The following is a 12,112-nucleotide window of genomic DNA, read 5'->3' as shown; positions in this document are numbered from 1 at the left end:
TTTTCCCTATGTAGTGCACTACTTTTGACCTGGGCCCATAGAGAATAGGGTGTCATTTGGGACACAAACATCCTCATTCTCCCTGCTCTACCTCTCTCCTACACAATATTACAGGGATGGATTTACTTTACTAAGGCACTGCATGGTGCTTTCGGCAGGAAGTGGCTTCAAGAGACATAGTTGTATGCAGGCCTAGGCATACGCCGAGTGAACATTTGTAGTGGTGCACCCAAATGGAGAGCAGAGAGTGGGGGAATAAGTCAAAAGCAGACAGAGTGTTTGTTGAGCGGCATCCCTTTTCTCTTTTGTTATTTCGAGCCAACATGATAATCAGTGTGTATATACTGTATGTGTGTGTGGAGGGAAAGTTTGTGAGTGTGCCTGTGTGTGTGTGTGTGTGTGTGTGTGTATGTGTGTGTGTGTGTGTGCGTCGTTTGTGCGTGCGCGTGTGTGTGTGCATGCGTGCGTGCGTGGACATATTTAACTATTCTTGTGAGGACCAGAAGTCCCCACAAGAATAGTAAACAAACATAAATTTGACCAACTGGGGATGTTTTGTTAGTCCCCAGTTGGTTTAGGGTTAAGGTTAGAATTAGTGTTACGGTTAGAATTGCGTTAAGGATTAATGTTAGGAGCTAGGGTTAGTTTTAGGGTTAGAAGCTAGGGTTAGGTTTAGGGTTAGGAGCTAGGGTTAGGTTTAGGGTTAGGAGCTAGGGTTAAGTTTAGGGTTAGGAGCTAGGGTTAGGAGCTAGGGTTAGGTTTAGGATTAGGAGCTAGGGTTAGGTTTAGGGTTAGGAGCTAGGGTTAGGTTTAGGTTTAGGGTTAGGTTTAGGAGCTAGGGTTAGGTTTAGGGTTAGGAGCTGGGTTAGGAGCTAGGGTTAGGAGCTAGGGTTAGGAGCTAGGGTTAGGTTTAGGGTTAGGAGCTAGGGTTAGGTTTAGGATTAGGAGCTAGGGTTAGGTTTAGGGTTAGGAGCTAGGGTTAGGTTTAGGGTTAGGAGCTAGGGTTAGGAGCTAGGGTTAGTTTTAGGGTTAGGAGCTAGGGTTCGTTTTAGGGTTAGAAGCTAGGGTTAGGTTTAGGGTTAGGAGCTAGGGTTAGGAGCTAGGGTTAGGTTTAGGGTTAGGAGCTAGGGTTAGGGTTAGGACCTAGGGTTGGGAGATAGGGTTAGGTTTAGGATTAGGAGCTAGGGTTAGGTTTACGGTTAGGAGCTAGGGTTAGTTTTAGGGTTAGGAGCTAGGGTTCGTTTTAGGGTTAGAAGCTAGGGTTAGGTTTAGGGTTAGGAGCTAGGGTTAGGAGCTAGGGTTAGGTTTAGGGTTAGGAGCTAGGGTTAGGGTTAGGACCTAGGGTTGGGAGATAGGGTTAGGTTTAGGATTAGGAGCTAGGGTTAGGTTTACGGTTAGGAGCTAGGGTTAGTTTTAGGGTTAGGAGCTAGAGTTAGTTTTAGGGTTAGGAGCTAGGGTTAGTTTTAGGGTTAGGAGCTAGGGTTAGGTTTAGGGTTAGGAGCTAGGGTTAGGTTTAGGGTTAGGACCTAGGGTTAGGTTTAGGGTTAGGTTTAGGGTTAGGAGCTAGGGTTAGGTTTAGGGTTAGGAGCTAGGGTTAGGTTTAGGGTTAGGAGCTAGGGTTAGTTTTAGGGTTAGGAGCTAGGGTTAGGTTTAGGTTTAAGAGCTAGGGTTAGGTTTAGGTTTAGGAGCTAGGGTGATGTTTAGGGTTAGGAGCTAGGGTTAGGTTTAGGGTTAGGAGCTAGGGTTAGTTTTGGGGTTAGGTTTAGGGTTCAGGTTTTTAGGTTACGGTTAGGTTTAAGAGGGTTTCTGTTAATGCTGGTATCAAACATTGGGTTGCATGGGCCTATTGAAACTTTCTGCCCTGTTTCTGTATTATACATCCGGTCTGGAGAGGGTGAGAGAACATGAAAACCCGAGAGCTCCGAGGGGTCACCAAAACAGTTCAACCACAGGAGGAAGACAATTATTGATAAAGTGCTGAGGATAAAAAAGTTCAAGAAAAAAAAATTATATAATAATATCATAATAAAACACGCAAACTGGATTAATTAAATAAATAACTAAATAAGTACATAATTGGAAAACCCCCCCTAAGGATGAAGGGATTAAGTGCTCCCAAGATAAGTGCTATGTTAAAGTGTTTGATATTATACAATTAAATATAAAATATAAAGAAGACAAAACCAGATTGAGCAAATAAATACATCATTTTTTATTGAACTTCCTCCTAGTGTCGGTGGCCTCTCCGGCTCTCTTAATTAGGCCCTCACTAACTCCCACTGTCAATGCTTTATCCTACTCTTTACCATTCATACCAAGTGGAGCCACGGTCGGTTTCTCTATCCACTTGGATTCAGCTGCTCTTCTCTGGCCTGTGGTCAAGGAGGCTTTCATCTCCAGACCGGTGATGCAGAGGGAGGTTGTAGGGTGGTTTTGAAAGTGTTTTACCAGGTGTGTTTGTAATATGTTTTTTTTCATTGTGTAGAGGTGCTGTTTGAGGTGTGTCAAGAATGTGTGACTGGTTTCTCCTATAGAAATGTTGTGGCATAATGTGCATGTTATGGCATAGATAATGTTGGTGCTCTAATTGGTCATGAGTTGTGGGATAGGACTGGAGCTTTGTGCATGTGGATTGTGAATGGGTGGAAGTTGTCGATAGTACTGTTGTTCAGTAGGTGGTTTAGGAGTGGGTTTATTGGAAAATGTTGCATAGACTAAAATATCCCTTAGGTTGGGGTTTCTACAGAATGCTGATATAGGTCGAAATCCCTGGAGTGGGGGGGAATGTACGTTGTGTTTGGGTGAATGCGGCTTTGAGTCTGGAATAAAGGAGTCTGTTTATGTCTGAGAAGGTGCTGATGGGGGGTATAATCTGTGGTTCTGTATCTGTTGGGGGGATAGGAACCCGGGGTCTGGGAAAGGTCTGAGGGTGGAGGACAGGGATAGGATGGTGGGGATAGAGATACGGACCCAGAATCAGGAAAGGGTTAAGATAGTTGTGGGCTGTTAGTCCGGGTCAGGAGTCAGTGCCTGGTCCAGAGTTCTGCAGGGTTAAGGTTATGGTTGGGGTTAAGGTTAGGATTGGGGTTTGGTTTGGGATTAGGGATGGGGTTAGGATTGGGGATAAGGTTAGGGTCAGGGTCAGGGTTGGGTTAGGTTTGGGGTTAAGGTTGGGGTTGGGGTTAAGGTTAGGGGGATCAAGTATTCTGTTCTGGGTGAAGCCTGCCAATGTGTTAGAGTTGTGGGATCAAACATTCTGTTCTGGGTGAGGCCTGCCAGTGTGTTAGGGTTGGGGGGGGGATCAGGCATTCTGTTCTGGGTGAGGCCTGCCAATGTGTTAGGGTTGGGGGGATCAAACATTATGTTCTGGGTGAGGCCTGCCAATGTTTTAGGGTTGGGGGGATCAAACATTCTGTTCTGGGTGAGGACTGCCAGTGTGTTAGGGTTGGGGGGGGGGATCAAGCATTCTGTTCTGGGTGAGGCCTCCCCACATGTTAGGGTTGGGGGGATCAAGCATTCTGTTCTGGGTGAGGCCTGCCAGTGTGTTAGGGTTGGGGGGATCAAACATTCTGTTCTGGGTGAGGCCTGCCAGTGTGTTAGGGTTGGGGGGGGATCAAACATTCTGTTCTGGATGTGGCCTGCCAGTGTGTTAGGGTTGGGGGGGATCAAACGTTCTGTTCTGGATGAGGCCTGCCTGTGTGTTAGGGTTTGGGGATCAAACATTATGTTCTGGATGAGGCCTGCCAGTGTGTTAGGGTTGGGGGGATCAAACATTCTGTTCTGGGTGAGGCCTGCCAGTGGGTTGGGGGGATCAAACATTCTGTTCTGGGTGAGGCCTGCCAGTGTGTTAGGGTTGGGGGGGATCAAACATTCTGTTCTGGATGAGGTCTGCCAGTGGGTTGGGGGGTTCAAACATTCTGTTCTGGATGAGGCCTGCCAGTGTTTTAGGGTTGGGGGGATCAAACATTCTGTTCTGGATGAGGCCTGCCAGTGTGTTAGTGTTGGGGGGTCAAACATTCTGTTCTGGATGAGGCCTGCCAGTGTGTTAGGGTTGGGGGGGATCAAACATTCTGTTCTGGATGAGGCCTGCCTGTGTGTTAGGGTTGGGGGGGGATCAAACATTCTGTTCTGGATGAGGCCTGCCAGTGTGTTAGGGTGGGGGGGGGATCAAACATTCAGCTCTGGATGAGGCCTGCCAGTGTGTTTGGGTTGGGGGGATCAAACATTCTGTTCTGGATGAGGCCTGCCAGTGTGTTAGGGTTGGGGGGGATCAAACATTCTGTTCTGGATGAGGCCTGCCAGTGTGTTAGGGTTGGGGGGGATCAAACATTATGTTCTGGATGAGGCCTGCCAATGTGTTAGGGTTGGGGGGGATCAAACATTCTGTTCTGGATGAGGTCTGCCAGTGGGTTGGGGGGATCAAACATTCTGTTCTGGATGAGGCCTGCCAGTGTGTTAGGGTTGGGGGGGATCAAACATTCTGTTCTGGATGAGGCCTGCCAGTGTGTTAGGGTTGGGGGGGATCAAACATTCTGCTCTGGATGAGGCCTGCCAGTGTGTTTGGGTTGGGGGGATCAAACATTCTGTTCTGGATGAGGCCTGCCAGTGTGTTAGGGTTGGGGGGGATCAAACATTCTGTTCTGGATGAGGCCTGCCAGTGTGTTAGGGTTGGGGGGGATCAAACATTATGTTCTGGATGAGGCCTGCCAATGTGTTAGGGTTGGGGGGGATCAAACATTCTGTTCTGGATGAGGTCTGCCAGTGGGTTGGGGGGATCAAACATTCTGTTCTGGATGAGGCCTGCCAGTGTGTTAGGGTTGGGGGGATCAAACATTCTGTTCTGGATGAGGCCTGCCTGTGTGTTAGGGTTGGGGGGGATCAAACATTCTGTTCTGGATGAGGCCTGCCAGTGTGTTAGGGTGGGGGGGATCAAACATTCTGCTCTGGATGAGGCCTGCCAGTGTGTTTGGGTTGGGGGGATCAAACATTCTGTTCTGGATGAGGCCTGCCAGTGTGTTAGGGTTGGGGGGGATCAAACATTCTGTTATGGATGAGGCCTGCCAGTGTGTTAGGGTTGGGGGGATCAAACATTCTGTTCTGGATGAGGTCTGCCAGTGGGTTGGGTGGATCAAACATTCTGTTCTGGATGAGGCCTGCCAGTGTGTTAGGGTTGGGGGGGATCAAACATTCTGTTCTGGATGAGGCCTGCCAGTGTGTTAGGGTGGGGGGGGATCAAACATTCTGCTCTGGATGAGGCCTGCCAGTGTGTTTGGGTTGGGGGGATCAAACATTCTGTTCTGGATGAGGCCTGCCAGTGTGTTAGGGTTGGGGGGGATCAAACATTCTGTTCTGGATGAGGCCTGCCAGTGTGTTAGGGTTGGGGGGGATCAAACATTATGTTCTGGATGAGGCCTGCCAATGTGTTAGGGTTGGGGGGGATCAAACATTCTGTTCTGGATGAGGTCTGCCAGTGGGTTGGGGGGATCAAACATTCTGTTCTGGATGAGGCCTGCCAGTGTGTTAGGGTTGGGGGGATCAAACATTCTGTTCTGGATGAGGCCTGCCTGTGTGTTAGGGTTGGGGGGGATCAAACATTCTGTTCTGGATGAGGCCTGCCAGTGTGTTAGGGTGGGGGGGATCAAACATTCTGCTCTGGATGAGGCCTGCCAGTGTGTTTGGGTTGGGGGGGATCAAACATTCTGTTCTGGATGAGGCCTGCCAGTGTGTTAGGGTAGGGGGGGATCAAACATTCTGCCCTGGATGAGGCCTGCCAGTGTGTTAGGGTTGGGGGGGATCAAACATTCTGCTCTGGATGAGGCCTGCCAGTGTGTTTGGGTTGGGGGGATCAAACATTCTGTTCTGGATGAGGCCTGCCAGTGTGTTTGCCTTTATGTACCTCAGTGACCACTTTGAGTATACCCTCTTCCCCAGTGCACTTTACAGGGATTGTGTGGGTGAAGGAAAGTCTTTCCGTTGTGTACATAGTCTTTGGAATCTAATGAGTTGTGATTTGACAATGCCCGTGAATGTATGTTTTGGGTGATAACTGGAATTGTGGAGTAGGGCATGTGTGTCTGTGTCCTTGAAATATACTTTGTTTGTAAAGAGACTATGTGTGTGTCAGTATCTGGAATAAAAAATGTATTGTATGTGGACGGATGACACATTTAACTGTTATGGTAGTATGATGGTTATTGAGTATTTCCATGAATGTTGTGAAATGTACCAGATCATGTTCCCACACACACATATCATCCAGGTATCGTCTATAAAACATGGGACGCAATGGGCCTTTAGCCAGGACTCTCAACTCCCAGTCTGCCATATCAATATTAGCATAGGCTGGGGTGAACTTCTTATCTATCGCCGTCCCATAAATCTGTACGTACTGTAGTGTTTATTATTAAATGTGAAATCATTGTTTCTTTCGCCAAGTTCTAGAAGCTGTAGGAGGTGTGAGTCTGGTCTATATGGATCTGGATATCTCCGGAGTGTAGATTCCACTGCTGTCAAACCTGACAAGATATCTATGTTGGTGTAGAGATAATCTATATCTAGAGTGAATAGGTATGCATGTGCTGGGACTGGAATGTTATGAAGTGTGTCTATGAAATGGTATGTGTACTTAAGGTAGCTAGGGTGATTTTGTGAGATGGGAGTGAGGAGGTAGTCAATGAATTTGGCTGCTGGCGAGGACACACTCCCACAGTCTGACACAATAGTTTTCCCCTTCAGGACCTCAACAGGGACTGTCCAGGTATCTGGTGTTTGGTGGATCTGAGGGCGGAGATAGAAGAGTCTCTGTCTGGGTAATTCTGGTCCATCTAGATATTCCTTTTGTCTATGTGTAATGTATTTCTTTCCGTAGAGATCTGATATTATCTGTCTGATTTTTATTTGTGTCTGGATCTGTGTAGAAGCAGGGATAGGAGTATAATGGTGTGTACTAGAGAGTTGTCGGTGGGCTTCAGAGAGGCACTCTTGGTTGTCCATAATAATGATCTTTGAGCCTTTGTTTGCTGGTTTTCTGGTTCCATGTTTGTGTTTCCTTACTTTAGCTCGGGCTTGTCTTTCTTCTAGTGTGATGTTCTGTTTGGAGGTTATGGTGGAGGTACAGAATTCTCTGATGATTTTGGTTAAGGTTAGGTTTTCAGGTTAAGGTTAGAGTTAGGGTAAGAGTACGGGTTAGGGTTAGGGCTAGGGGTTAGGAAAATAGGATTTAGAATTGTGTCCCCACAAGGTTAGCTGTACAAGACTGTGTGTGTGTGTGTGTGAGAGAGGGTAAAAGTCCAGAGGGTGTCAGACAGTGCAGATGACAGTACGTCTAGTCTCTATTATGTGAGACAGCCTCACACAGCAGCGGTTGACACAATGTCAGATAAGCTGTAGAACTAAATGTATATGTCTGTCTGAGCGTTGAGAGGCTTTGTAGTCTCAACATTGGCCCCGAGCAGCTATAAGCTGCCTAGCTATTCTGCTCAGTTAAACCATAGCCTCTGTAAAATAATGTTAAAAAAGCCACTTTATCAAACTGGCATGCCCCACAGTACACAGTTTTATCAGTGTATTCTGTTACTCTGCTGTCAACATATGTATGAAGGTTTGACAGCCTTTATCAGTCTAGTAGCACTTTCCTCACCCTGTGTCACTCCCTCTCCACCCCTCTTCACCCCCTCTCCACCCCTCTTCACCCTGCGTCACCCCCTCTCCACCCCTCTTCACCCTGCGTCACCCCCTCTCCACCCCTATTCACCCTGCGTCACCCCTCTTCACCTTGTGTCAACCCCTCTCCACCCCTCTTCACCCTGTGTCACCCCCTCTCCACCCTGCGTCACCCCTTCTCCACCCCTCTTCACCCTGCGTCACCCCTTCTCCACCCCTCCTCACCCCAAAGCGTCTCCCTCACTATCAGATCACCACAACAGTCTCCCCAGACTGCCTCAGATAGATGAGGAATGGATCAATGGAGAGTGAGACCCAGGCTATGGCATGCTCTGTCTGCATCTCAAATGGCAACCTATTCCCTAGTGCCACTAGGGCTCTGGTCAAAAGTAGTGCTCTATATAGGGAATGGGGTACCATTTGGGATGCAATCCTTCCCTCTGGCTCCAGCTTGTAGTAAATTAGCAGTCATTACTGCCCCTTCTCTCTCTGCCCATACATAGCTTAATTCAGCTCAGCCTTCAGATCAGGAGGCTTCGCAAACTGTTTTTCACTAGGCCTTTGTTTGGGTCTGTGTTGTAAGCCAATATGGCATCCTTCTGCTGTGCTGTTTATTTCTGGACATCATCCTAGAGGGGGATACTGTTCCATTGGGTCTTTATAACTTCTGTGTTACTGTCCCCCTCTTCTTGTCTTTTCTGTCCTCCTTGTTCATTTCCTCTCGCCACACTCCCTTCTCTCATGTGTTCCCCCTTCCTCCTCCCCCATACCCCCCATCTCCTCCCCCCAGAAACAAACTGTCTGTCATGAAATCGTAAATCCATTTGCTTGGAACGGTTAGTGGCGTTTTCTTCCTTTTCCCCACGAGAACAAAAGCAAAGCGCTACCAATTTATCAAGAGCAGAGTAAAACACAAGCCCGTGCAGGGACACACACACGGATTCACACACACGCACACACAAACATGCACACACTTTTGGCCTCAGAGCTAAACATTATTCACACTACCTGCCTGCTCCTCCCTCTCCCTCTCGGTCTCGGTCTCTCTCGGTCTCTCTCCGTCTCTCTCTTTGTCTCTCTCTATGTCTGTCTCTCTCTGTCTCTGTCTCTATGTCTCTCTCTCTCGCTCTCTTCTTCTCTTCTTCTCCTCCTTGCTTTCTAGCTAACCTCAGTTGTGGGAACATATATTTTGGGTAAATATAAGCATAGTTGGTTGTTATGCCGTTATTTCAACCAGTGTTGTCTGTTGGCGAGAGTATCTTATCTTTTTTACTATTGTGCGCTCATCGAAGATCAATTCCAATGTATGCATTTGTACTTACAAATTGCTAATGAATGAAAGCTGAACCTGTGTCTCTATGTGTGTAGGCAGTCTGTCCTAGGGACAGAGAAGGAAGTGACAGTAGGGATTTGAAGAGATATTTACCTGTCCATCATGCCAATACAGTCCTGCAGTCTGGGTCCTATACACCTAGATGAGAGGGAGAAACAAAACAATGAATTAAGCAATCAGTCCAGCGTCCGTCTCAGTGCTATAGCTCCTAGACCTGTGTCAGTGTCAGTATGTTCTGTCCACAGAAAGAACCGAGCGATGACAGACAGTCACAAAGACAGTCACAAAGGTACAGAAACAAGAATCAGAGCGTAAGGGAGTCAGGATACTGGATGGTGTAGCTCTTTGATGTAAAGAGGGTAGGGGGAGAGGGAGCAGCCTGGGCTCAGAGCCATACGAAACATACTTTACGTATTTCTGAGCACCTCCAAGATTCATGATACCTACTAATGTTGTAGTTACTTTAGATAGAAATGAAAGTAGGGAGGTTGAACATAAACTGAGACTGTCTAGCAATCCATAGGTTCCATGTTCGAGTCGCGTCGAGGACAACTGTAGCATTTTAGCTAACCCATTCCCTAATCCTTATTCAAAACGTAACCCAATTCACCGAACCCACTATGTAAATTCACCTAACCTTTGACGTTTTAGCTCCCCTAACCTTTCACGCAAATGATCATAACCTTTGTCGTTAGTTCACCTAACCACTAATGTAAATTCTCCCCGTAATTCTCCTTTGTTGCAACAACGCAACAAGCAACCTGGTCTCAGATTAAGACGCATAATAGCATACTATAATACTATGACAACTTACGCCATCCAATTCGTATGCTATTGCACAACCAGGTAAGACGTATGAACCTATACATCCTCTAATTCATATGATATTGTATGACCGCTATTCCATTCATAATGTAATCTAACGTAACGTAATATATCATACTAAATGTAGTGTCACATATTTACATACAGAATGATACGAATTGCCCTGATAGCACTTTGGCGGGAGAGGAAGAGGGGGAGTAACAGAGATGATCTCTGAGTCTGTTTGAGTGTCTGAACTGAAGGGCAGGCTGGGAACAGTTATTTTGACAAAGTGTCAAGATGGCATTTCCACAGATACACTCATTTCCATTATATTTTGTAACAATGTTGTTATGGGTAGATGGAGTTGTGAGCTGGCTGTCTGCCAGTCACGAGGAAATAGAACACAAGACGTGCAGGGCCAGCCCGGTGGACTGACTGACTGCAATACCAAATGATATCTGTCTCCTTCCTTCTGCTGCTAAACATTACATCGCAGGCTTCACAGCACTCAGAGAGCAGAGGGAGAGCGGAATCTCTTTTGCAGCCTTTCTCTCTCTCTCTGTCTCTTTCTCTCTCTGCCTCTCTCTTTCACCTGGGTATTTTGCAGTTCCTGTGGGTTCGTGCGTACGTGTGAGTGAGTGAGTGTGTGTGTGTCTGGAGACACTGATAAACATTGGCTGGATATGGGAACACCGAGTTACAAGGGGTCAGCACCGAGGGGAGCATAGCAAGGTGTTTGTGTGTGTGTGTGTGTGTGTGTGTGTGTGTGTGTGTGTGTGTGTGTGTGTGTTGTGCTGAGAGCTGTTGCACTGTGGATGAAACAGAGCATGACACAGATATTGTTTTCCTCTGGTTATCATGTTGACCTTGGCTTTACAATGGGGATTAGTCTGCCCTTGTCTTGCCAGTGAAACAAACAATGTAGAAGTAAATGAACAGTATTCTGTCCTCCCAGGGTCATTAGTCATTCAGACTGCTGATGTGAAACGCAACCATGCACACAACAACATAAACGTGCACACTCTGCAGAAAGCCAAAACACAGACATACAGTGATTTGGAAAGTATTCAGACCCCTTGAATTTCTCCACATGTTGTTACGTTACAGCCTTATTCCAAATGTTTATTTTATTTTTTATCCTCATCAATATACACACAATACTCCATAATGACAAAACAGAAACAGGTTTTAAGATTTGTTTGCAAATGTATAAAATATAAAACATTGAAATATGACATTTACATAAGTATTCAGACCCTTTACTCAGTACTTTGTTGAAGTACCTTTGGCAGCGATTACTGCATCAAGTCTTCTTGGGTATGACGCTACAAGCTTGGCACACCTGTGTTTGGGGAGTTTCTCCTATTCTTCTCTGCAGATCCTCTCAAACTGTCAGGTTGGTTGGGGAGCGTCGCTGTACAGCTATTTTCAGATCTCTCCAGAGATGTTCGATTGGGTTCAAGTCCGGGCTCTAGCTGGACCACTCAAGGACATTCAGAGTCTTGTGCCAAAGCCACTCCTGCATTGTCTTGGCTGTGTGCTTAGGGTTATTGTCCTGTTGGAAGGTGAACCTTCACCCCAGTCTGAGATCCTGATCTCTCTGGAGCAGGTTTTCATCAAGGATCTCTCTGTACTGTGCTCCGTTAACCTTTCCCTCGATCCTGACTAGTCTCCCAGTCCCTGCCGCTGAAAAACATCTCCACAGCATGATGCTGCCACCCCCATGCTTCACCGTAATTATGGTACCAGGTTTCCTCCAGATGTGATGCTTGAGAGGACGTGATTCAGGCCAAATAATTCAATCTTGGTTTCATCAGACCAGAGAATCTTGTTTCTCATGGTCTGAGATTCCTTTAGGTGCCTTTTGGCAAACTCCAAGCGGGCTGTCATGTGCCTTTTACTGAGGAGTGGCTTCCGTCTGGCTACTCTACCATAAAGGCCTGATTGGTGAAGGGCTGCAGAGATGGTTGTCCTTCTGAAAGTTTCTCCCATCTCCACAGAGGAACTCTGGAGCTCTGTCAGAGTGTTCTTGGTCACTGGGTTCTTGGTCACCTCCCTGACCAAGGCCTTTCTCCCTCAATTGCTCAGTTTGGCCGGACGGCCAGCTCTAGGAAGAGTTTTGGTGGTTCCAAACTTCTTCTATTTAAGAATGATGGAGGCCACTGTGTTCTTGGGCCCTTCAATGCTGCAATGCTGGTACCCTTCCCCAGATCTGTGTCTTGACACAATCCTGTCTCGGAGCTCTACGAACACTTTCTTTGACCTCATGGCTTTGTTTTTGCTCTGACATGCACTGGTGTGTGTCTTTAC

At 47.0% G+C, this 12,112-nt stretch overlaps 1 protein-coding gene across 2 annotated transcripts in view; it reads right to left on the bottom strand.

Annotated features, from left to right (window-relative positions):
- The window catches only part of erbb4b (erb-b2 receptor tyrosine kinase 4b), a 464,723-nt gene that overhangs the window by 69,823 nt on the left and 382,788 nt on the right, over positions 1-12,112 (bottom strand). For both annotated transcript variants that reach the window (XM_090230064.1, XM_036974796.2), the window contains exon 16: positions 9,089-9,133. In XM_090230064.1, coding sequence (XP_090086190.1) covers positions 9,089-9,133 — 45 coding nt within the window. The remainder of the gene's footprint in view (positions 1-9,088; positions 9,134-12,112) is intronic.

The sequence above is a fragment of the Oncorhynchus mykiss genome, chromosome 3 (genome assembly GCF_057628025.1).
Source record: "Oncorhynchus mykiss isolate SJ-2025 chromosome 3, ASM5762802v1, whole genome shotgun sequence".
NCBI lineage: Eukaryota > Metazoa > Chordata > Actinopteri > Salmoniformes > Salmonidae > Oncorhynchus > Oncorhynchus mykiss.
The sequence above is the reverse complement of the archived record's forward strand: the minus strand, read 5'-3'. Positions and strand labels throughout refer to the sequence as shown.